Source organism: Vulpes vulpes, chromosome 8 (genome assembly GCF_048418805.1).
Source record: "Vulpes vulpes isolate BD-2025 chromosome 8, VulVul3, whole genome shotgun sequence".
Lineage (NCBI taxonomy): Eukaryota > Metazoa > Chordata > Mammalia > Carnivora > Canidae > Vulpes > Vulpes vulpes.
The window spans coordinates 91,491,762-91,518,777 of NC_132787.1; the positions used below are offsets into that span (position 1 = coordinate 91,491,762).

A 27,016-nucleotide genomic window follows, 5' to 3' on the forward strand; every position below is an offset into this window, starting at 1 on the left:
AGATAAAAGTGCTTATCAAGAATATCAGAATACAGAACTCATGGCAAATTGTGTATGTTTTAATAAAAAAAAAATGAATTCTAATCTGATTACCTATAGAAACTGCTCAAGAGAAGACTTTAGCCAAAGAGTCATAAGGCATCACCAGCATTTAGCCATTCCTGGTATCGTTGTTTTGTTTTGTTTTAAGTAATCTTTATACCCAACATGGGGCTCAAACTCACAATCATGAGAACAAGGGTCACACACTCTACCAACTGAGCTAGCCAGGCTCTGCTAGTCCCAGTATCTTTAATACTGTCTCTAAGTCCCATGTAGTGTTAGGTACTATATGGCCATGATCCAATTCACAAGCTTTAAAAACAGCACCACTCTGATTTAACCTACTTTTCTAAAAATGATTCTGCAAAGAGTAAAACAATGTGAACGGTCTGTAGAAGACCAGACAATCCTGTTATGCCCAAATGGACTTTCCTACAGAAGTTAAGTCCTTGTTAAAATATTAGAAAATCAGTCCAAGTGCCACCTTTCCACTTCTGGGAACCTGGCCTTTCTGACCAAATGCAATGCAGCCCCCTCACTCAGGCCACCTGTGAGAGGGGTTATAAACAGCAGAACATCTTTTGCTTCCCTAAATATTAGCTCATTTAAGATCTAAGAGCAGGACCCTGCTTCAAAACAACCCCCCCGCCAAATCAGCTAGATTACTACCTCTTGCACATTTGTTTATTAAACAGCAAAGCATACTACTGGCATGTGGGTTAAAAGGTTAGGTTATGTTTATTTTGCACTGTGAGAAACACTGCAGTGAATTAGCCAATAAATCCCAGTCCTGTGGCTCCACACAAGGAAGAGGGTAACATGTTACTACTTTCTCTGGAAAGGCTATACAACCATGATTTACCATATACCCTGATTACTGCCTGCCAATATTATCAGTCATCTGTACCATTGTCAAAGATGAAAAGTAAAATATACAAATCACACGGCTTACATAATTAATAAAGGAAAAAATCAGAAATTTACTTAAGCTTCCTAAAATGTACAGAGCATCATCACACTTTCAAGTTTCACAGTGATTAGTTTAACACTGTTTTACTGTTAAAACTGTCACTTAAAATGTACATGTCAAAGTGCTTCAAATGCAGCATACTAATTAAAACTCCTTCTGGAAGGTTCTATACTGGCAGCTAACTTAGGAAGGTTATTCACCCACAGGGTGCTCAAGAAAGGGCATGCTGCCTTACAAAGACACCTCATAGGACAAAGAAAATTCTAATCCAACTTCAGAAATCTATAGAGCATTCAATGGGGTCCAGAACTGAGGTCTAGATAAAGGCCACTCTGAACATAGGAATCAACACAACCAAAAACTTCTGTAATTGTTTTTGGCTTTTTTGGGGACCCAAAGTCAAAGGTTCTAGCCCATCGGGTTTACTCTATTCCCTCCGGCATGTTCCCAGTCCTAAGGTAATCAAGGAGATTGGAATGTGGCAGATCTAGGTGCTGCAAATCAAGTGGGAGTCTCTGTCGTAGGTGGTAGCAAGTCAAAAGGGAGGACAGGTGAAGGATAAAAAGGAAGAGTTACACACAGGCTTCTAGTTAAAATATAAAGTGGAAAAGGGGCCTTTGATTCAAATACCTTCAGTTTCTCTCTTTATTTTCCACATGTCACAGAATCAAAGTCTACTTTGGAAGCAAGGTACATTCCAAATGTTTTTCGACTACAAAATAAATTCTTTAAAAATTGAACACTTAGGAAACTTTCAAATTTACATTGGAATTTGAAGTTAGTGGAAGAATGATCATTTAAATTGTGACAATTTAAAATGTTGCACTGTATGTACTAGGATCATTGGGCACGACAGGCATTATGCATTAAGTGATCCCTTCTCCATCAGGGGGACCCTACACCTGCTTTTTCTTTTGCATATTCCCCCAAAGCCCAGACTCCTGGTCATGATTAATACTCTCTTGGTACCTATTTAGAATTTGGGCAACTCTAGACATATACTCCTCTTCCCCATACCTCTATATTAAAATAAATGACACATTGGTCATAGTACCAGAACATTCTAGACCATAATCAGCATGGAGCTTTTTTAAAATTAGAATTCATTAAAAGTATTTAAGCATATTATTAAAATGCCAAGGACTAGCTTTTTATTTGGAAGTTAATCACTCTATTATCCTTGAGACTAAAACTCATGAACTACATCTATTATGTATAAATGGAGGAATGGCAGTGTAAACTGTGATAATTTTAAAATGTGCAATGCACTAAAGATCATGAATGTTAATAAGGGATCAGAAAAGGCAGCAATAACATACTCTATCCAGGTATTTTAAGGACTTTTCTATCCCATGCCCCCCTCAAATATAGGGGAATTATGTTTTGACAAGCATGAAAGAACATTTTTCATATACCATAACCTGACAAGAAACTTCTCACAGGTCTAGGTAACTTTGGTCAGCAGAAACACAAAGCAAACCTCTGGCCTGGCTAAGGCACTCTATTCTGAAATGTACTGAAAACATGCACGTACGACCAACCATGCCACTGCTCCCCTTAAAGGCAGCTCAGTGTTGGGAGAAAGGCTGGGGAGGTAAACTCACCCCAAAATATCATGCATAAGCCTGAAATACCTTTTATGCTTTGGAAATGTTATGATAATTGGCTTGACACAAATTCACACAGAGCTATTTGCAATTAAGTCCTGCTTCAGCTGCAATATCACTACACAACAAATGGGGGCTTTTAAGATGCCCTTCAAGATGGCAGACTAACCTAAGAAAAAGTCAGCAGTCCACTGAAGATTTACAAGTCCACAGTATTCTGAAACAGTTATTCACTCAGTTTCACTCTCACCTTGTTGACAGCCACCTTTCATCTAACGGTGTCAATTAACCTATGGCATAATTTTTACTATAGGGAAATAGGTCATGAAGTACAGACACAAAATAATTTCAAATAAACTTGATGCAACAGAAAAAGAACAGAAAGACACTTTGAGGTAAAATCGCCCCAGAAGTACAGAACATGACCCTATGTTGGAAGGTTTTGTTTTGTTTTGTTAACTATACTGTACAAGGTGAAGAAAGCCTGCGGTCTAAATCAGTCATTTTATAAATATTTTGCAGTTCTTTTCTTATATAACACAGATTAATCTCATTCTTGTGTACAAGGCCAACAAAAAGGTAAAATGATTAGCTGAGAAACCTTAGAACAAACAAAGCTTTGTTCCTAGCCCAAATTACCACTTGATCCAGTTCAATTTTACAGATGACAAAGAACAAGGTCTACAAAAAAACAGTTACTGATACTAAATTTGCTCATTCTCTGACCTCCATGATGGGAATTTATTAACAAACATGGAATCACTACCCACATTTTCCAGCATGGATTTCTCACCATTTTTAGTCTCAGAAAAAAATCACCAAATATACCTCAATCTTTACGGACTGTTCTTAAAAATGAATACAGAACCATGAGTTAGCTCCTTGACTCCTCAATTCTAGTAACCTGGATGACAATGATTAGGATTTACAAATTTAAAAACTGAAATATCAATTACATAGTTCTTTTTACAAAGCAGCAGACTGAAATTCAAAAAAGAATACATTGTAATTAAATTTAACGATGGTCACATTCGTAGATAAATAATGGTTAAGAATTTAATTACATATCAACACAGTGGTGCCTATTTTATCCAAGTGCAATCCATCCAAAAAAAAAGGGTTTAAGATACACTCTTCATTCGAGCACAAACTTCATTCAGTGGAAAATAAAAGAAAATCAGCAAGTAAATTTCACCACCACCAAACTGAATGGAGACAAAGTCAAAAAGAAATAAAATATCCACATTCATGAAAAGGTGTGATCTATAAAACCACCACACTGAAGTCAAAAGGATTTTTATGTTTGTCAGCAAACCTAAAAAGTTATCCCAAGTCATATTAAAGAGAGTAGGTACTCAGTAAGGCATATATATCAGAAAATTTTTTTAAGTGGGGAAGTGGGCAACTTAGGGAAGAAAGAATATCTACCTCTTTATCCTATATGAAATAAAAAACACAGCACTCTCTCTTCCACAAAAAAGAGACGGACGGATGGATGGATGAATGGATGGATGGAAGAAAAAAAGGGAGAAAGGATTAAAAAAAAAAAAGGACAATCAGAAAATTAATTTCATAGTGAGGTTCATAGCAGTAATTCATAGTGAGGCTCATGAGACTTCTAACTCCAAAGAAAATTTCTCTCTTAAGGAAGTTCACCTGTGTTCCCTACAAATAATTATCCTAAGACTGGGACTGTCACATGCATTCATATAATCAGAGTTTGCAGGCACCAAATCTCAGCAACTTGCAGCTGAGGGGGAATACGCCATGTTTAAATGATGAACCATGTCAATGGGTGAGCTACAATTATGACCCACTCTCTACTAAGTCTCAATCGGATATTTTTCTTTAAAAGAAAATTAAGCCATTTATCAAGATCCCTCCCAAACAAAGAGAGCCAGAACACAAGAGAATCTAAATATATATACTAGCTCTCTTAGCACATGAGGACAAAAGGCATTTCCATGGGAAAGAGAAACCACTATTTGGCAACTGTACATTATAGTTCTGCAATCATTTGGCATCTCTTGCTAAAGGTGACTTGCTCTTATCTTTTCCCTATATTAGATTTGGGCTATTGATAACTTCCACTGCTAAAGACCTACTACTAAAGTAGTATCAAATACGAAAACATTTTGTGGTTTTCTTAATGTTACCAGTTTTCCTAAACCAATGTGAGGACTTTAAAAATAAAAACAAAGTATCTTTAACTCTGTATGAACCAAAACATTATAGACTCATGAAGCTAAAATCACTAGAAACATTTTGCTGGTCTAAAGTACATTATGCTAAACCAAAATGCCACATGGTTTTATAAAAATAAAATAAGTTGGGAGTTAGTAGGTCCAAAATTCCATAAATTCAGGTCATTTGTATCACTCCTGCTGTCCAAGTACTATACACACTTCAGTTCCCAGGTCTGTTAAGCACATCAGTTTAGTTCAATGGTGATGGATGAAATATTTACAAGCATCTTATTTACAGTACTTTTTTTCTGTAGATTACAGGCCAATATTCTTTTCTTCCATTCCTAGTCAATCCGAGTTTGGTTTCCTCAATGAGAAGGGGTAAATCTGAAAATGGTTGCTCAGCTGCTTTACCTATAGAAAACCAGAACATGAGGCAGTGACAAATACATTCCTAATTATTTTTTAAAAGGACACAGAATTCACCCTCTGGAGGCAACAATTTACTGACGGAGCAAAACTCAGCAGAAATAATGAAGAGGTTTTTCTAGACTAAGATAGCTATAGAGCTAGACAGAAGGCTATAGAATTCTACAGAATACCAGAACTACCCTAGGAGGCTTAGGACTTAAACCTGAGTTTGCCTAACTCCAAAATCTAGTCTTTCCAGAGCCCTCCGGATCACACAGATTCACACCCAAATCCGCTGAAAAATTATAGGGTTAGTTGACTTATAATATCTAATAGGTTAAATATTTACATATATAGACTCAATATTTAGCTGCTTATAGTATTTCTAGGTAATCATTCCTAATCTTAATGAAACAGTATAAAAATAGATCTGTACATTTTGAAAGATGTAGGCCATATTCATTAAGGATACCATATTCGGTATCCTTAGGGGGTAGGCAAGACCCTGATCATGTGTCAGTTATCAAACATCATTTATTTGATACTTCCTAGCTCTATTGCCACTATTTATATTGCAATAGTTCAAGTGAATGCTTTGTGTGGCTTAGCAAGTTTTACCTTCTGGTCAGAAGTTGCAGAAGTGGCAAGAGAGCACAAAGACAGACAAAAAAGATGTTCCTGGAATTTTTTTCCCCAATAACTTTTATGTATTTTCCAGGTTTTTAACAGTGAAAATGTACTCCTCTTATAATTAAAAAGAAAAAAAAATGTTTTGGTTTAAGTACAGTTTCCTAAAGATATGCTTCTGAAGGGGTAATAATAAATTAACACAATTATAAAAGACATTTACAACTCTGTCCTACTTCATACATAAGATTGACGAAATAAAAGATAAAAGCCTAAGAGTGTTGATATAAAATAAAGCATTTATGTTAAGGATGAACAAATAAAAACATAAAGGATTATGTCTTCCGGTCATAGTCCACAGTTATCATGGATTTGTTTTTTCACCTATTGTATTCCAACAAATGTAGGTTACTTTGGGGAAAACCCTAAGGGAAGAAACCTAAGTTTAGCAACATATACATAGTATAAAGTAGTTATCAAGCATGACAGGTGCCCTCATTTAAAAAATATGTACGACAATATAGAAGACATTTTTTCCTCAAACTGAGTCCCAGTAGGGTTCCTTTCAAAACAAGCATCCCAAATAGAAGCATTTTAAGAACCACAAAAACATGAATACCCTTTTATATAACCCCACTGCTACAAAACTACCCTCAGAAAATAAAGAAAAATATATTATTCAATTTTGTTCATTCTAACTTGAACTTATAATGGTGCAAATTTGGAAACAACCTAAATGATTAAAATAACTGGGTTATAATTAAGTACACTGGGTAATGAAGTAATCTCCTTGATGGAATACTGTACAACAATTAAAAATCATTTTTATAAGATCATGCTAAAATATATAAAATAATTAGAAAAGAATGTTAAACTGTGAGGAAAAGAAAATAGGCTGCATGGTTCTGATTTTCATTTTATTGTATCTAAATTAGTCCATTTGCCCTAAAACTAGTCTCTTGCTTTAGAAGAGAATATTAACGTTTTGCAAAATACTTCTTAAATCCATTCTCTTCTGTATCTCTCTCTATAAAAGTGCCGCTAAAGCTAAAGAAGCAAATATGGAAATAGATCACCAACAAATGGGATTATTTGGTCCTCACATAATTGAAAGCATACAAGAGTTTACAATTCCATACACCAAGAAAACAGTTTACATTTCTACCTACTTAAAAACTAATTCCTCATAATTATCCAGGTTTTAAATTATTTGTAGATACTATAACATATTCATCAGAGAAACAATATCTGAAATTATGTACCTAGATATTACCTAAGCTTTATAGAGAATATCCCAATTTTTCCAGGTACTTTTTTTTAAAGATTTATTTACTAGAGACAGAGAAAGAGAGAGACAGCACATAAGCAAGAGAGCATTAGCAGGGTGGACGGCAGAGGGAGAGGGAGAAAGACTCCCTGTTGAGCAAGGAGGCATATGAGGGGCTTGAGCCCAGGATCCTGCGATCATGGCCTGAGCTGAAGGCAGACGCTTAACCCACTGAGCCAACCAGGTGCCCCTCTTCTGGCTACTTTAATAAGCAGCTTTCTTTTGAAATTTTCCCTCACCTCCTTTCCTACTACTTCTAAGAACTAAATGGAACCAATTTTGCTCTAGATTACTCACCACTTGTACTCCATAATGGATGTGGGCCAGAGTGAAAACAGCTGTTAAAGTATACAGGAGAACGCTCTCAACATAAGAGGATACTCCAAAGTTTACCACCAGGACAACCAAGAAAAGAGGGACCAGTAACCAATTCAAACTTGGGCACCGGGTACTGCTCATTTGACAAACAATCAGCTGACACTTGAAATTAGGAAAAAAAAAAAAAATTAATTAGCAAAGCACTTCCAAAATTAGTCACTCCAACATTTAAAAAGCATTCAAATACTTTAGCCAACACAGTTACATGATATTATTAAATTCAGTAGTTCTAAAATGCTCAGGAGCTGAACTGAACCTTTGCCTCCACCTCCAAAACCATGGACCCTCAGAGTGTGTGTCAGAAGAGGCTGGAAGATAATTTAGTAAGGATGCTATAGAAGGCATTTTTCCACTAGGTAACAGTTCAGATAAAAGAAACTTCTTCCAATTTTAAAATGCTATGATATCTGAAAAAAAATTTCAAAATAGCCTTTTTAATAGCTCCATACCACTAAATTTCTTCATGGTGATAAGGAAATGCTATGACCAATTCAGTCATATTGTCATATTAACACCTCAAGACCTCTCTGGATCCCTTTACCTCCAAACCTTACTCAAATCGAGTTTTACTCCTTTAGATATATTTTTTATACACTGTATTAATACTTTTAGATCTTTAAATCCTGTGAAATCAAGAGGAGTGATGCTATTGAACACATTACAGACATGGAAACAAGCTCAGTGATTAAGTTATAAAGTAAAAACTTACTAAGTTTTTAGAGTGAAAGCACAGGCTCCCTGGTTGTCAGAATCTTTCTCAACTCCTGACCTCTCCTACCTGTCTGCTGCTGTCTTGCTGGGTCATTGTACAGAAAGCATTTTTTTTAAATGTTCTATTTCTTACAAAGCTTTTACTCTGTTAATTTTAAAATCAGCTAATTTAAAAGTGTGTGCATGTATGTTTTCTCTCAAAAACTCGTTTCAGCCTCCCTAAATTAATCATTAGATCTGCAGCCATGTGAAAAAGGAAAAAATAATATTCAGCATGTTATATCCTTTGGGGTTATAATTCTTTCAGGTTTCTGACGTAAAATATCTTTAAATTAAAATCTGTTTAATATATAACATTTCTCAAATTATCAAATTTTGCCATATATTCCTTATATTATTACTTTTAAAAGAAAAAAATCTTACTGTTATGTTGGCAAAGGCTGTTCCAACCATAAAGTAGAATACTCTAGGATGCAACTCTAAAATATCTGAAGGCGACTGAAGGATCCATGCTGTAGACAAAATGAATAGCAAACATGGAGAAAAAAAGGGAACCATAGCTTCATAGATTGAATTGTGTTTCAAGGTGTTATTTTTATAGCTTCTGAAAAAAAGAAAATCAAGTAATACAAAGAACATTATTACATATAAACTCACACTGCATTTGTAAATTTTGTAGTTTTCAAAGTATTTTCACACTTATTCTCTTACTTTATACTCACAATCATCCCATAGCACAAATAGTATCAGCATTACTTAACCCCATTTTGCAGACAGGCTAAGTGATGATGTGAGAATTTAAATTTACATAACTTGCTACCAAGTGGCAGGGCCAGGACTAGAATGGAAATCTTCTGACCCCTAGTCCCCTGTAATGTAAAGATGAATAAAACTTGATCTTTGTTCTGTGAGATTTATATTCAAAATGGGTAACAAAATGCACACAAAACACCACTAGGAAGTTCTACTACAATACAAAGGGACAGAGAACCCAAGAGTGGAAGGCTCTGCACTGAGACTGCCCTGCCCATAGCATTCTAGGTGCCTCTGGCACACTCTCCCAATATGTCTGCCCATCTGAACAGAGCCCCAAATTCTAGTCTTGGTTCTGCCACTGATTACATGATCTTGCACAAGATATCACCCTATCAAGACCTCATCCTTAGAAGACAAGGAGAAAATGTCTTTAAGGCCTTCAGAGCTTTAAATGTTATGTTTTCTATGAATAACTGCCATAAATAGGGAGGATTCACAGAGCTTGGCTTGACAGATAGGATTCTGTAGGACAGATCTGAGAGCTGAAGGATGAAGTGGGAAGTATAAGTGTTTCAAGCAGAGGAAACAGTACTACAGGGAAGTGGGAGCAAAATTACCAAGGAGGGAAACACCAAAATACATTCAGGTCCTCTAAGTAAATTCAGTGTGGCAGCAAAGCTGGAGAAGTACAGATCAAGGAAATGAAACTCCACCCAGGAAACTCCTACCTAATCCCTGCCCCATTCCTCTGGCAGGAATTTTTATATAGTGCTACTTGGAAAGTCAGCACAGATCCAGGGTTTGGTCTGAAACTACACAAGTTCAGAAATTTTATTTTATGATCATGCTGACTAAACTTATACAGAATCAATTTATAAAAACTTATAATCGATTTCTAAAAAGAACATAAACCTATCAATATTCAACAGGAACACACTCCTTCCCCATTCACTCCACAAAAGAATGACAAACAGAAGACTGTCTGGTGAGCCAAAAACTATAGCAAAAGAACGAGTAGTTTTGTGCTCTGGGTGAATTGACTCACAGCCGCTACTATAGATACTTTAAATGATCCTAACCTCAATTCTAGGTTCAAAATACAGGTTTCATGACCTTTTCAAAATGTCCAAATGTCAAAAGTAAAACAGATCCTAAAATCCATCTAAGTAACAATTTTCACATTTCCTGCCCAATTAACAAATACTTACCTGAAAAAGTTTAATAAACTCATTGGAAGAGTCACACATAACGCACAACCTAAAAGGAAGAATATTTAAATTACTGTCAATTATTATTCGAGTGATTTTTAGAATTATCAAATACATACAAAATATTTAATACTTTTAGACAATAATTCGCAGGTTCGGGTTTACTTTTGTAATGAAATTAAATACACTTCTGAGCAATATTCACAACCAGAAGAGTGGTAAAACAGCTTGGTGATTCAGAGCAGAGGCTCAGCAGTTGAGACTGGGCTTGAATCTTGGTTGTACCTACGGTTATGTGATTTCAGGCAGATTAACTTTTCAGTGCCTCAATTTCTTCTTTTATAAAACAGAGACAATAGGATTGATCCCATAGGGTTTTAAGAATTAAATGAGTTACTACAAACAAAGACACCTGGAACAGTACCTAGGATGCAGTAAAAGGCACAAGTGTGAGTCACTGAAAGAGGTGATGATTAATGGCTTCTGTGGTTTCCCATTTCCACTTATTTTTATCTCCCTATTTTTAATTTTTCACCCATAAGCATACATTAGTTCTTTCCCCTCAAACCTAAAAACAAGGACAGCCTTCCCAAGACACCCTTCTATTGCTTCTGCTGCCCTCACTCTATGTATTATCTTACTCTGCTCTTCCCTATCACTCACCAGACCTTCCTGTGGCCTTCAGTTCCTTAATACTCATTCTGCCTTCCCTCTGCAGAAACTATACTCTTGAATTTACCAAACTCTCCTAATGATCAAATCCAACATTCTTTCTTCACTCTTGACTTCTACGTGAGATGATACTCCAATGACTCTCTACTAACTGCAATTCTTTCCTGCCTTTGGCTTTGTGATCCATTCCAGTGCTCTTGTTAGTTATCCAACCATTACATGTGCTGTCCTTTCCTGGCAACTCTGCCTCTTGCATATTCCTAACTGTGTATTCCACTGTGCTTCTATTCTCCCTCAGAGAATCCTGTCTTATAGCTTTAACTACAAGCTTCCTATAGGTGACTCCAAAATCTAGTAATGTACTCTTGGGCAAATCAGACAATCTCTCTGAGCTTCAAGATTCCACAGCCGTACAATGTGGATGGGTTAAATGACCTCCTAATGTCCCTTGCATTTTTAAAATTCTCTGATTCTACAAATTAAAGATGCAAATTCTCGATTTTTTTTCCTCTATCAAACTCCAAATCATCAAGTTTCTGGCTACTTCATTTGGATATTTTGCCATCACTCAACAGATTAGCCCTAGCTTGTCCACTCTAGACCTTCTCACCGACTATGCTTGGCTTGGGGCGAGAAGGTGATCAATGCAGCTAAGACCTTAAGAATCAAAGACAGAAAAGCATTCCTTCAAAACAATTCCTAAGACATTTTGCTAAAAACAGATGAAAAGACTGGAATCCACCAAACAGAAATCTCATTTGAAAAGACGAATTACTCTATTTCCAAGCCCAACTGCAACAAAGTTCCCCAAGTAGAAGAGCTCTAAGAGAAAGGAAGGAGAAGACAAGCTCATTTCCTCAGAAATTTTTTGCAGCTGACTCCATGTCAAGCTGGGAAGCACTGGTAGGGAGCCGGGGCTGAATTAATTAACCCAGAATCACTACAGCTCTGAGGTGTTGGTAAAAGGCTGACAGAAACTTGAAAAGATTTGCTACCAAGAGTATTTTTAGTTTAAAATACCTTGAAATAACTTTATCTTAAATACAGCAAGCATGCAGGAAGCCTGGGCTATATATAGGTTGCCAAAGAGACACACTGCATCTTCTATTTCTTCTCTAAATAGCACTTAATGTACTTTCCATATTGCAGGTTGCCTTCCAGATCACCGCAGTGAAGTGAATGTCATAATAAAGCAAGTCACATCATTTTTTTTTTTTGGTTTCCAGTGCATAAAAGTTATGTTTATACTATAATGTAGTCTACTAAGCATGCAATAGCATTATGTCTAAAAAATACTTTATTTTAACATATATTGTTTTATTCATTTGAGAGAGAGAGCACGCACATGAGTGCCCACACAAGCAAGGCATGGAGGGAGGGAGAAGCAGATTCTCCACTGAGCAGGAAACCCAAGGCAGAGCTCGATCCCAGAACCCAAAGATCACAACCTGGGCCTAAGGTGGACACTTAACCATATGAGTCATCCAGGCACCCCTAAAAATTACTTTACTACTAAAAAATTCTAATTTTTAATCTGAGCTCTCAGCGAGTCATAATCTTTTTGCTGGTGGAAGGTCTTGCCTCGAGGTTGATGACTGCTGAAGGTGGGGGTGACTGTGGCAAGTTTTTAAAATAGAAAACAATGACGCTTCCCACACTGACTGACTCCTCCTTTCACCAACAATTTCTCTATAGTGTGCAGTGCTGGTTGATGGCATTTTATCCACAGTAGAATTTCTTTCAAAATAGGAGCTAATCCTCTCAAACGCTGCCGCTGCTTCACTCAACTCAATTTATGTAATATTCAAAATCCTGTGTTGTCATTCCAACCATCTTCACCAGTAGATTCTATCCCAAGAAAACCATTTTCTTTTTGATCCATAAGAAGTAACTCCTTGTCAAAAAAAATAAAAAAGAAGTAACTCCTTGTCTCTTACAAAGTTTGATCATGAGATTGCAGCAATTCAGTCCCATCTTCAGATTCTTGCTGATAATTCTACTTCTCTTGCTATTTCTACCACAGCTAGTTATTTCCTCCACTGAAGGCTTAAATCCCTCAAAGTCATCCGTAAAGGTTGGAATCCACTTCTTCCAAATTCCTGTTAATGCTGATATTTTGACCTCTCCCCAGGAATCACGAATGTTCTTGTGGCACCTAGGAATGGTGAATCCTTTTCAGAAGGTTTTCAATTTACTTTGCCTAGTTCCATCAGAGGAATCACTTTCTATGGCAGCTATAGCTTTAAAGAAAAAAAAAGGTATTTCTTTAATAATAAGACTTGAAAGTCAAAATTATTCTTCAATCTCTGGCAAGCTGAATGCTGTGTTAACAGGCATGAAACAACATTAATCTCATTGTACGTTGTCATCAGAGCTCTTGGGTGACTAGGTGCTTGTCAATTAGCAGTATTTGAAAGAAATCCTTTTTTCTGAGATCTCAATAGTGTGCTTAAAATATTCAGTAAATCATGCTATAAACAGATACACTATTAACCAGGCTTTGTTTTTCCATGTAGAGAGGACAGGCAGAGTAGATTCAGCAAATTCTTAAGGGCCCAAGGATTTTCAGAATAGCCAATGAGCACTGGCTTCAACCTTCAAGTCCCCAGCTGCATTAGCTCCTACCATGAGAGCCTGTCCTTTGAAGCTTTGAAGTCAGGCATTGATTTCTCCTCTCTAGCTATGGAAGTCCTAGATATAATTTCCTTCCAATGTTATATCTATACAGAAAATCTGTTGTTTGGGCAGCTGCCTTCCTTAATTATCTCAGTGAGATCTTCTGGGTAACTTGTGGCAGCTTCTACACCAGCATTTACTGCTTCACTGTGCACTTTCATAATACAGAAGTCTTCTTTCCTTAAACCTCATGAACCAACCTCTGCTAGCTTCAAACTTTCCTTCTGCAGCCTCTTTAGCTCTCTCAGCCTTCACAGAATTGAAGAGTTAGGGCACTGTTCTGAATTAGGCTTTGGCTTAAGGGAATGTTGTGGCTGGTTTGATCTTCTATCCAGACCACTAAAACTTCTACATATCAGCAAAAAGGCTATTTCGCTTTCTTATCATTCATGTGTTCAGTGAGTAGCATTTTTCATTTCTTTCAAGAACTTTTCCTTTGCATTTACAAACATAGCTAATTGCTTGGTGTGAGGAGCCTGTGTTTTGGCCTATCTCGCCTTTTTCCTCACAAAGCTTAATCATTTCTAAATCGTGATTTAAAGTGAGAGATGTGTGACTTTTCCTTTCACTTGAACCTTAGAGGCTACCGGAGGATCATTAACTGGCCTAATTTCAATATTGTGTCTCAGGAAACAGGGAGGCCCAAGGAGGGTGAGAAATGAGAGGGAGAACAGCAGGTAGGTAGAGCAGTCAGATACACACATCAATCAAGTTGCCTTACATGGGTGTGGTTTGTGGTTCCAATAATAACATCAAAGATCACTGATCACAGAGCATTATAACAAAAGTTTGAAATATTGCAAGAATGACCAAACTATGACAGAGACATGAAGAGACCAAGTGCTAACACACTTGCCCGACAAAGGATTGCCACAGACCTTTGATTTGTAAAAAACACATTATCTGCAATACACAATAAGGTGAAGCGCCATAAAATGAGGTATACCTGTACTGGGAAATCTACCTTATTTATTTGTAAAGAAACATGTGGGCTTCTGTTTTATTTCAGAGAGAAGAATTCAGATAAACTTACAGATCACAAAGAAAGTCATGTGCCTATAAAGTACCCACTTAACATTCAAAAATATATCTCACATACCAGAGGATTTCATCTTATCATTAAATTTAACATTTAAACATAAAATGCAGCAATACAGCCATAGGATTAGCCGCTTAAATCAAAAGATTTGCTATGCGATGGGAGTGAAAAACAGATACCCTCTTCAAGGTAGAGGATTCAGTTCATACAGAAACTCAAAAATGCACGCTGGGAAGATCATAGCAGGGTTCTAAAATATCCGTAGTCCAGGGCCCAGAGAAAGGCCCAAACAACTGCCTAAAAGCCAGTGCCTATTGCACCACCTTTTTGGCTGCTTCTAAACTCAGCTTAATGCCCATCCTATTATCAAGGTTCATTGGTAGTGAGAAAGGGGGTTTTTTTAGATAAGGGAACACAATAGCCAAGAGTTTGCTATTTTACTTCTACAGAGATCCTATCGTCACTCCTAGCACCCCAAAATAACAGCCCAGATAACTCCGTCTTTGCATCTTTGCATAGAAAACACTGCCCCTCCACCCCCGATATCCAATGATATCTACGGATATCTCTGGTTAAAATCAAAAGGAAAAAGATTACCACGATCAAAAACTTTTACCTAATATCCAGTGGCAAAAGAAGGAGAGTATCTGAGAGGAACAGAAGCTCAACTTTTGGAGTGGAAATATTATGAAATAATCTCTATCTTTCATTTATTCTACTTTCCACAAACTAATGATTCTCAATTTTGAGACAGGCATGAATTCTATACCAAATGTCCACCTAAATGTGGATCCTCTATATAACAGTCTAGATTCATTTAAATTGTTAGTTTACAAGGTTTATGTGATTTGGGTATTTATTTCCTTCTAACTAAAAATAGCAGCTTAGTGCTAAACAAAAAAACCAAAACAGAGAAACTTCATTTTCCTTACTGGTTTGGTTGAAACCAGGGCTGTAGGGCTGTTCTGCTTTGCTGGAGGGTTTGGGAGAGGGGAAAAGGTGGTATAGCTTGTTATAATCAAACACTGGCTTCAATAATAAAGTGATGTTAAAATAGGCTTCAACATGGAGCTTCTTACCAATAATCATTGCAGTGAATAGGTCTCTATATAAGAAATTAAACAGGAAAGGTTCATACCAGGCCTCAACTCCCACAATCGCAGTCACTATGTAGACAAAAGATATAGTCTGGAAGGAAAATGCAGACAAAAGCATACAGGGGCATTAACAGCTGGAAAGATCAGGAAGACAATAATGCTGTATGCAGCATAAATCTAGTAAATAGTTTTAGTAAAAGCAAGAAGTACACTTAAATTTGAGACTGTGGCAAGTCTTCTCGCCTTTAACAATATATTTTTCAGCCAACAGTGCCATAAAACAACTAACTTCTAAACAGTGCAAGCAACTGGGCATAATTTAGAACACTTTAAGGCACTTCAGGAACTGGTTAAGGCATAAGATGATCCAATTTGCCTGCCCAATCACTTTCTTCAAACACACTCCAACGTCTGATGCTTTACTGGGGCCTTAGGTGCAAATGGGCAAAATGGCAACACAAAAAGCTGGTATTCAAAGACAGGGAGAGTTAATAGCAAGCCTAATAAGTAAGAGAAAACAAGTATCTCTACTCATTGAAACATGGGCAGAAAAGACAAAAAAGCAACAATTATATGTGCATATTTTTATTTACAAAAATCAACAGTTCAAAGGAATATTTATTAACACTAAGAGACTCCTCTTTTTTTGTAATAATGACATTGTGATTATGGTTTTTTAAACAGTACTCTTACTATTTAGAGATATATATAGTAAAATATTTATCATCTACTATCAGGAATTTCCTTTAAAATAATTGGGAGGAAGGGTATACATGAAACTGGACTGGCCATGTAGCTGCTGAAGCTAAGTAATAGGTACCTAAGGGTTCACTATGCTATTCTACTTTTCTGTTTGAAATTGTTCATAAATAAGCAAGAAACAATACAAAATAAAAAGGAAAGTTTTTAAAAGTACAAATCAGTTCTTGCCAAAAAAGCGTATGGGCTATAAAGAAGGAATGACAAAAACTTGTCCCCAAATTCATAGCAATGTTGAAAATTTAAGGCACAACACATACTTACCACCTGGCTAATGTCATATCCCCACGGCAGGAAAAGAATCCCTGTGTTATACTTTTCCCAGTGGGACAGGATGAAAGAAAACAAAACGACCCACAGCAGGAGATAAAGAACAAAAACACTGACACCAGATGGTCCTCGTCCAAAGATGGAATATACAGTCACAACAAAATAAACACATGACCAACTATCCAGGCCGTGGTCAAAAAGCTCCCCTAAAGGGGTGCTGGAATTGGTTCTCCTGGCTTGCTTTCCGTCCACACCATCTGCAACCAAAACACATTGCCATGGGAAAAGGTCAACATCTGTACCAGTATGCAGAAAGTCTTCTTTAATAAAGTAGAGAAAAAAAAAAGTGGAGAAACAAAACAGATCAGCAACTTAGCAATGTTAATTAACAAAGGAATAGCTACCAGCCAGTACTTTTTGTAAAAATACAATCCTTCACTCCTACAATTTGAAGATTTCAGAAATAAAATCTGTAATTTCTAAGAGTTTAATCTAAAAATTAAAATACATTACATCACACTAAACAGTGTCAGTTTCAGATCTGAGGACAAAGCATTGTTGCTAGACTCTGAATTCCTCCAAATCTTCATAACAACTGAGTTGTTCAGTTAGCCACATGTTCTCCAGCCTCCAGAGAATATTCAATTAGTTACTCATTACAATTTATCTAACCACTCCTTGTTCTAGGATCCAAAAACACCCTGTGCTTCAATTCTAACACCGATTTCATGTTGTTAGAAATTACAGTCACTCTGTTACAGATGTACCACTTCCATAATTGTAAGTACTTTCAGAAAAGGCTTTGAATGAAGTAGACATTCAGTAAATGTGAGAATTAAATGTATTAAAAACATGTAATGCACTATGCTTGATGCTGTGAAGATTAAAAGAATAACCTCAGAACAGATGAAGTTTGTGCCCTCAGCATTTATAACTGAGAAAGGAGACAAAACATGGTAATTAAAGACAGAGCACATCCCAAGCATAGAAGAGTACAGAAAAGGGACAAGTACTCTTCAGGCTAAGATAATCGAGAATGGCCTTCCAGACAAGACGAAACCTGAGTGGGGACATAAAGAATGAGTTGGATTTCAGTAGATAAGAGTATGCTGTTTCAAGAAGAGGGAGTGCTATCAGCACAAACACCAAGATGGAAAAGCACATGAGGGTTCAGAGAATGCCAAGTAGTTCAAGTTGACCAGAAAAAAACAGTATGTTAAAGGGCAGTAGAGAAGCTAGAAGGGAGGCTGGAGCAAGTTTAAGTTTCAGGGAGTACCAGGAGCTACTAATAGGATGTGAGTAGGGGAGTGATTAGAATGAAAGTAGTGACGTGCTCTGAGAAGATTCCCCTGGCAGCAGAAGGAATGGCAGGTTGGAGAGAGGACACTAATCAGCAGGTAGGCCTATGTGGACATGGGCTACAGTGGGAATGAAAGGCTCAAGGCAGGTGAGATATTAAGAAAATTAAAATGGCAATGGACCAGAAGATCCTTTCCAGAATCTCCCATCTGGGTAACTAAGAGAGAGATAGGAAATAAAGAAGTCCAAAGGAGTATGAGAGATGGAAAAGATGCTAAGTATAATTTTGGATGCTAAAACTGAAGTTTTGGCAGAATTCCACATGGTAATATCAAGCAACTCAACCTAAGGTACTTACTAGCAACTCAGAAGACAGACGAGGGCTAGATAGAAACTCAGGAGTCATCTCCATAGTCGGAAGTATCAGGATTGCCAAGGGAATGAGTGGAAAGAGAAAGTTAAGGGTAAAGCACAGTGGAACACCTTCATTTAGAGGCAGAAACAGAGGAGCCAGGTGGTGGGGGTAGTGGGGGGGGTGTGCAGGGAGAAAGACAGAGAGAATAAAAACCAGCTAAAAAGAAGAACCTGAAGCATAACTCTGCATGTTTGTGCAGGAACCAACTACTCTGCTAAAGAAGGTATCATTCCTGTGGTCTCTCAGTAACTGCTGGTCTAGTAGAGGAGACATTATTAAGAAGAAGGAGAAGAAAAAAAAAGCTGAATCATAAAAATTTCTCCCCAAAAGAAATATTTTGTTAACTCTTAGGCTAATTGTAAAGATTCAGATTTAAGGAATTAAAAATTCCTATGATTATTGTATTTACTTGCTCACCATAGTATGTACTACCTTTAGCGCCTACCTCAGTTTGTGGCAAAGAAGGCCTTTAGAAACATTGCTGAAGGAATATATGAAAGGATGAATCCCAGATTTCCTGTCCAAACACTACAGATCTCTGTTTTATAGTGTTGGGAACTCTTTTGCCATTAAGTAGCTAAAATATTTCCACAAAGTCTCTTCTCATTATTTGCTGGGTTAAATTCCTGTTTGTGGTGCAACTCCTGGGCAGTTATTATAAACACCGAATTCATGGGCTGCATACTAATTAGGTTGTTGTTGTTGTTGTTGTTTTTTTAAGATTTTATTTATTTATTTGAGAGAGAGGGAGAGGCAGAGGGAGAAGCAGACTAGATGCTGAGCAAAGAGCCTGATGCGGGGCTTGATCCCAGGACCCTGAGATCATGACCTGATTGGAAAGCAGGTGCTTAACCAACTGAGCCACCCAGGTGCCCCACTAATTAGGTTTTGTACATTTTCCCACTGAACCCATTCCAGCTCCAAAGTCTGATGTCTGGATATGTTTCAGAATGGTTTGTTTTTTTTTTTTTCAGAAAGGTAATTCAGGGCATACACCATATATTAGGGGGTAAGGGGGCAACTCAGGAAGATCTAGAACAGCACCCTGTGATCAAACACATTAATATTTCTGCAGCAAAATGTGAGAATAGTCACACTAGAATAAAGTTTAGAATTTGCCTCACGTTAGTTCAAGGCAGTTTTGCAACAATTAGTTCATGTTTGGTCAGGATTTTTGCCAAAATTGTGGACATGAAACAGGTAGGTGGTACAGTACATCAAAAGGTTTTTATGACATGCTGTTAAAAGTCAGAGCCTCCAGGCCACTCTCACCTTTTCCCCTATTTCTTCCTGCCCTTGCCAACCAACCCTACAGCATAATTTTCTAAACCTGCTCATCTTTAAGAACAAATGTACAGTGTGGGAGGAAACAAACAAACAAAAAAGAACAAATGTGCAAAAGTTTCTGCCTGAAAATGTAATTTCTCACTAAGCTTTTCCCTAATTCTTCTAGACTTCATTCTCTTCCTTCCCCAAATTCTCACACCTTTGGTCACCTGCAATGACAGCAGTTAATCATGTACCAAATTATAATGATTTTATGAATACAAGTCATCTTTACCTAAAGAGATCCTAGCAACTTTAACTCAGGGTCTGGTATTTTGTATTCATTTAAAAACTATATACTGAGAGCCTACTATATGTTAGGCACTATTCTAAACACTGGGTACATAGCCCTTAAAGCTGCAAGTAGGTCATATGGCTTTAAGTACTATGGAGAAAAATAAAGCAGGGAAGGGGAATAGGAGAATACAGGACAAGCCATGCAGATAACCTCAACAAAAAGCATTCTTGGCAAAATAGACAGTATGGCCTAGCACAGCAGACTTCCCGAACCACCCCCTCCACCAAATAAGAACTGATCATTTCTTATTTTTGTTCTCTCACTGTGCTCTATTATAGCAGCTCTCTCAGTATTCCACAATTTGATACGTCAGTATTGCTTCCCAAACGTAAGGCAAAAACGATGTCTTATTCCAGTTGTTGGTAAATATTCTTTGTAAAGAGCCAGAGAATAAATAGTTGAGGCATTGTGGGTCATCAGTAGACTCTGTTGCAACACTCAACTTTGTCTTTGTTGCAGAAAGCCGGCACAGACAACATGTAAAGGAATAGATATATCTGTGTTCCAATAAAACTTTACTTATAAAACCATGCAACAGGCCAGAGTTGGCCTGTAAGAGGTAGTCTGCCAACTTCTACCTTATTCTTTGCATTCCTAGCAACAAACGACATTTTCCATACAGAAACTCAAAAACATATGTATTAAGTTGAACGGGAAATTAACAACCCCGAGTTAAAATGAATTAAGCATAAGCGAAAATGTTAACTTGGTAAGATGGCCATCCCTACTGACAGATTCACCAGTCACTGAATAACGAGCATTTGCCAACTTCTTACCTAGAGTGTAGGCTATGAAGTTGAGAATGCCCACTACAATCCAAACCCAATCAGGGACATGCTTGTAACCTGGTGCTGCAAAGGAAAGCAATGCAGGTTTTAATACAAAGTACAATTGTTCTTACCATAGCTATATACTGCCAATGAGAAATATTTCTACTTATTAAATAAAAGTTAAAGTACTTTATAATGTACTTTTAATGCAGAATTAGGTAGATACTAAAAATATATCTGTAAACTGACAAAACTTTGGTTTTACCAAAACCAAAAGTAGCTGCCCAACCCCTCATAAACAACAGACATTTGAACTTCAATCATAACTCAAAACTGTTCATCTTTACTTGAAAATTACTTATGCACTGGGAAAGAAAATTAGTATTTTTGAGACTTAAAAGATGCTTGTGTTTAATCTGATCCTCATTTACAATTATCCTACAAACATATATTGAGCTTTCAATCTATATTCTCTCATTATGTTATTAACTAGTTAATGTGGATATAGACAGATCACCTCCACTGGATGAATTTGGCATCAGAATCATTCTGAAATGCCAGGACCTCGCTATTTCCCCCTAAGATAGAACAACTGAGAATCAGGAGGTCTGGTTTCTAGTCCTGTATTCAACCAGCAGTGTGATCAAGAAAATATCATTTAACCTCTCCTGTTTTCCATTTACCAGATATACCAGGACTGGATGGTTTATCTAGTCCTCCAGGATCTAGGATTTGGGGAAATACACATTAATATTTACATATTTTTACCTCTCTTAATAACTAAGTAAATAATGTTATAGTAGTGGGAAAAAATAATTATTTCTAGTTATAAAATAAACTTTTGACGATGTTCTAAGATTAAAATACAAATTTTTAAAAACTGCTTAGTATCGGGGAACCCTGGGTGGCGCAGCGGTTTAGCGCCTGCCTTTGGCCCAGGGCGCGATCCTGGAGACCCGGGATCGAATCCCACGTCGGGCTCCTGGTGCATGGAGCCTGCTTCTCCCTCTGCCTATGTCTCTGCCTCTGTGTGTGTGTGTGTGTGTGTGTGTGTGTGTGACTATCATAAATAAATAAAAAATTAAAAAAAAAAACTGCTTAGTATCAAAATGATACTTAATAAAATTTAGTCTTATTATTCATGTTGTACTTTATGATCTTCATAAAGTTGCCATTTTATTACATGTATAGAAGCCACGGATTAAAATTTCAGTTGATAATTAGGTATATATATATATAGTTTCAATATTCAGAATTTCTATAATGTTAAGTCATAAGTTTTTGAAACTCTGAACTTTCCACAAAAACAATGTTGTCAGTGACAGTTTCTCCAAAGTCTGTCCACAAAAGTCTGCTAAGCCCACAGATTAATTATGACACGTTTAAAACTCCTTACTACATCATTTTTTCTTTATTTTTTAAGATTTTGTTTATTTATTCATGAGAGATACAGAGAGAGAGGCAGAGACATAGGCAGAGAGAAGAAGCAGGCCTCCACAAGGAGCACCATGCAGGACTCGATCTCGGAACTCTGGGATCACACCCTGAGCCGAAGGCAGACGCTCAACCACTGAGTCACCCAGGCGTCCCATTTTTAAGTATTCTTATTAGAAAATACATATCAAACTTAGAACGCAAAAAATTTTCATTCTATCTTCCCTCCATCTTTCCATTCCTCTCAACTCCATCAACTGGCTGAGCAATGAAAATAAACTCTATCTCCCACTTATCCCTCCCTCACCCCCAAATACAGCCAGATTCTGTCCCATGGCCTGCATCAGAAACAGAGCAAGGGAGAACGTGAAGACAGGAATAGGGTGAAAGACACTGGAGTCTGGGGTGGCAGCAGGCTGACAACTGCCTCCAAAAGCATTTCTTTCCTCTCTTTTCCAATGAGGGTCTTGACTTCAGTCAATAAACATTTGAGGTCTAAGAACCATTTTCAATGGAAACTCGGTGTCATTAAAGGCAAATATGGATGGTGAGCAGAAGGAGAGGTCACATTCCCTTCAAAAAGGGGGAGGACTTTTCTTGCATAATTAGAGTAAGGGAAAGGATATTTCTGGAACTGATAAGTACATTGGACCCTGTTCATACTCAATTTCAGGCAGTGTCATAGTCTTATTTATTCATCTTCTTATAAATCCAATTATTATTCCTTATTTATCAAAACCTCATTGCTTTTTAGATAGCATATCTAAATTAAGGAGTCAAGTGGGTTTCTAGAATTTGATGGAAACATCCATAACAGATTGTGAAAATACAACTTAGCTTTTACATCCAATTCCTAACATTTTACATATCCTTATAGTATCCAAAAGTTCCACAAAATACAACCATATGAATAAAACCAGAAGATAACCACATCTCATTTTTCTCTATTTAGACATGTTAAATTTTATATTAAAGTAATAACATTACCTGAAGCATAAAAGTCAGGATCAAAGTATGCCATAAGTAGAAAATTGAATACAACCAGCAGAAAGCCAGAGAAGGTTATCAGATTTGGAGCCAGCCAGGTAGGAAATACCTATTTTTTTTTTCAAAATAATTACAAAATGATTAAAATAAAGGAATCTTTCTGGCCATAATACAAGATGCAAATTTAAGTGATAATAAAAGCTATAAACTTAAAATATCACACATATATTAAAATGTAAGCCACAATGTCCAGTTAAAAAAAATTAGCATCTTTCTTCTATTTTTTTATATTTTAAATAATTCTGTAATCAACAAATATTTATAATCATAACATTACATTTACTTTAGAAAATTTTTAAATTCATTTTACAAAAATGATAAATTCTAGAGTATAAACTTGAACTCCAAAGGTGAAATAAATCAAAAGGTATATGACCAAGGGAAAGGAGGATGGGAGAGTTAGTTTCTCTAGATTCCTATCAAACAAACAGCTGCATTCATAACACTCCTTAAAAATTTAAAACTTACTAAAACAGAAGTACAAGTCTATTAATTATCTTACCTTTACTATAGTGTTCCAAAATGGATGCATGATATACAGAGAGAGTGGATTGGTATCCACAGCACTGTACTGTTAAGAAATGAAAGAAAATATTCAGTTATCCTTGCACATTAGCAAGTAGAACAGTATTTTTGGAGTGAAAATAATATTACAAAAATAACTTGGAGAATATGTCTATTTACATGATGTCCTCACCTAAATAACAAAACTGGGGGAACATTATAAGTGGGACAAAGACAGTCAAGTACAGCCAGATTTCTTTTTCTCACTCAATTTTTATAATGTTGCAATGTTTCAGCAGAGAAATTTATATTGCTTACAAGTTCTCATTTACAATGCCAAATCAGGGATCCCTGGGTGGCTCAGCAGTTTAGCGCCTGCCTTTGGGCGAGGGCGTGATCCTGGAGTCCCAAGATCGAGTCCTGCATTGGGCTCCCTGCATGGAACCTGCTTCTCCCTCTGCCTGTGTCTCTGCCTCTCTCTCTCTCTGTGTCTCTCATGAATAATAAATAAAATCTTTTTTAAAAATGCCAAATCAAAATGTACACACTGTGTACATTCAAATGTTGACTTTTCTCAACCTCCTCATACCACCACTAATGCACTTAGTAGCTGTGTGACCTTGGGCAAGTTTCAATCCCTTAGTTTGTTCATCTGTAATCTGTTCATCTGTAAATGAGCTTCTATCTCAAAGGACTGCCACAAAAATTATGTAAAATAATCATATGTGAGAAATACTTAGAGCAGTACCTTGCCCACAGTAAGTGCTATGTAAGTATTAGATATTATTAAATGTGGGGGGGGTTAAATATTTTATTTATTTATTTATTCATAAGACACACAGAGAGAAAGGCAGAGACATAGGCAGAGGGAGAAGCAGGCTTCCTCTAGAGAACCTGATGTAAGGTAGGACTCGATCCCAGGACCCTGGGATCACGCCTTGAGCTGAAGGCAGATGCTCAACCACTGAGCCATCCAGGTGCGCTTAAATGTGTTTTAACCACCAAAGGATGACAGTTCCCTTTACAGCAGGAAAATGGATTACATAAATAAGCAAAGGAAGACGATAGGTTAGGGTTCTGTGGTAATCCAGTTTATTCCCTAACTATTGAGTTATTTAGTGAAACTTCAAAGGAAATTTTAACAAATATTTGTATATAAATACATAAAACTTTAAGTCATATCAATGACTTATTATTCATCAAACACACACATACTGGAGTACCTGGCACGTAGAAAGCACTTCACTCAGTGTGGGGAAGAAAATACTCAATTGGTAAGGGTAATTCCCACCTCAAAGAGTGGGAATATTACCTAATTCGTCCAGCTAACATTTAAACAATGTCACAACAGTCAAATATCTGAAAAAGGTTTTTTTATATTAATATTTAGTTGGTACATAAACTAAATAGTAAGCAATTGAATATGTTGGCACCCAGATCCACCTGATGTAGCCAGTGGGTCAGATAGGTGGGGAAACCACACATTTCAAGTGCATCATCTACAAAGTACAAAAGCTGTAATAAGTCCAAATCAAAAGGAAACTTTAAAGATATCACATGAATACCTAATCTGATGTACAAAGTACAATGTTCTTAATTTAAATGTTTGCTTGATGAGTCTCATCCAGCAACTTTCCATAATTTAAATTAGATCCAAAAGAAGGCCCTTAACTGATATTTTGATTTAAAGGGTCCTCTTCTTCAATTCTAAAGTTTTACCTCTAAATTTCTACTTCAGAAGACCAGAAGTATGTAAAGAATGCAGTGCTAAATGTAAGAAGGTCAGTTTGCTTAAATGGACATTTCACATTTAAGCTCTAGTACAGGAAGAAATGTAATATGAGATCACAAAAGGTAGCAAACAATAAACCTAAAAAACACTCTGTGTTCTAGCCTTACACACCTGAGTATTTTTCAAGATCACATATCACTTAGTATAAACGAAGAAACTTAAAACTGTCTTGTGAATCAACAGGAAGAAAAAAGTGATTCAAACCTTCCACATGCATGAAAAAATAAATAAAACATAAACTTTTAAAGATGTTAAACTGGATTCAGGTATCTGTGAAAGCTAATTAAATATATTTTTATTTTCTATTGGAATGGTACAGATCTGAACACTTTAACCAGGTAGATAATCCACTGTTAAGGCCCACTGTGACTTGCCTGATCTTCAGTATGCAAGGCCAGATGAGACTACTGCCCTGGAGAAATGCTTGAATATCACAACCCAGGTTTGAGAGAATCACTCCAAGGCAAAATCTCAGAACGCAAGAGTTCAGAAGATGTCTAGTTCTTGTATACCTGACTCTCATCTATGCAAATAGGTAAAATAGTTATTTGGCCTCTTTTTAAATGCCTCCAGTGGCAAAACAAAAAAACAAACCTTCATTATTTCCAGAAGCAAACCAACCCATATTAAACAAACTTTTCTAAACACCAACAAAATCCTCCCTATGCCCCACATTTTCTAACCTGTTTTCATTTTGCTCTACAAAGTTAAGCAGACAAGGGTCCAATTTTTCTTCTAAATGACAGTGCTTCAGTTACTTGAAAACCATTCTCCCTGTCACAACCTACATCTTCTCTTCAACTGCTTAAACATTCCATGTTCCTCTTGCTGCTCTTTTTGCCACGCTTTCAATTTTCTTCCTCATCTAGGTCTTGTGCTTTGGACCAGAGGTTGGAAAGTTTTTTCTAGAAAGCACCTGATAGTAAATATTTTAGGCTCTGTAGGCCATATGGTCTCTGTAACAAACACTCAACACCACCACTGAAGCAAGAAAGCAGTCACTGAAAACAGGTAAACAAATGGGCACAGCTGTGTTCTAGGAAAATTTTATTCACAAAAACAGATGTCTGAAGGCTTTAATTTGACAACCTGTGCTCCAGACAATCCAACGTGTTGCTAAACCAACACAAACATGTGATTCAGGGCATAAAAACCATTTCATGTGGCACATGAGTAGAAAGAACGGTGACCATAAGCCCCTCTCCCTCAACATTCCTCTGATGCTCAACATATTAATTTCCTATGGCAACACAATCACTCTGCAGACTTAAATACAATACACAGTTGGACTCCTAAGCCATCTTTCACTATGCTAGTATGAGGATGACTGTTGGAAGCTAAGTACAAGACTCTACATTTACCATTATAACATTTCATCTTAATAGATTCAACTCA

At 36.8% G+C, this 27,016-nt stretch overlaps 1 protein-coding gene across 1 annotated transcript in view; it reads right to left on the reverse strand.

Annotated features, from left to right (window-relative positions):
- Positions 1-755: 755 nt before the first annotated feature.
- Positions 756-27,016, reverse strand: part of SELENOI (selenoprotein I) — a 40,609-nt gene continuing 14,348 nt past the window's right edge. Inside the window, exons 2-10 of the mRNA XM_025984024.2 lie at positions 23,828-23,896; positions 23,266-23,374; positions 20,851-20,925; positions 16,731-16,993; positions 15,690-15,798; positions 10,224-10,272; positions 8,683-8,863; positions 7,468-7,650; positions 756-5,219 (exon numbers count right to left, since the gene is read on the reverse strand). Of these exons, the coding sequence (XP_025839809.1) occupies positions 5,121-5,219; positions 7,468-7,650; positions 8,683-8,863; positions 10,224-10,272; positions 15,690-15,798; positions 16,731-16,993; positions 20,851-20,925; positions 23,266-23,374; positions 23,828-23,896 (1,137 nt within the window). The 3' untranslated portion in view covers positions 756-5,120. The remainder of the gene's footprint in view (positions 5,220-7,467; positions 7,651-8,682; positions 8,864-10,223; positions 10,273-15,689; positions 15,799-16,730; positions 16,994-20,850; positions 20,926-23,265; positions 23,375-23,827; positions 23,897-27,016) is intronic.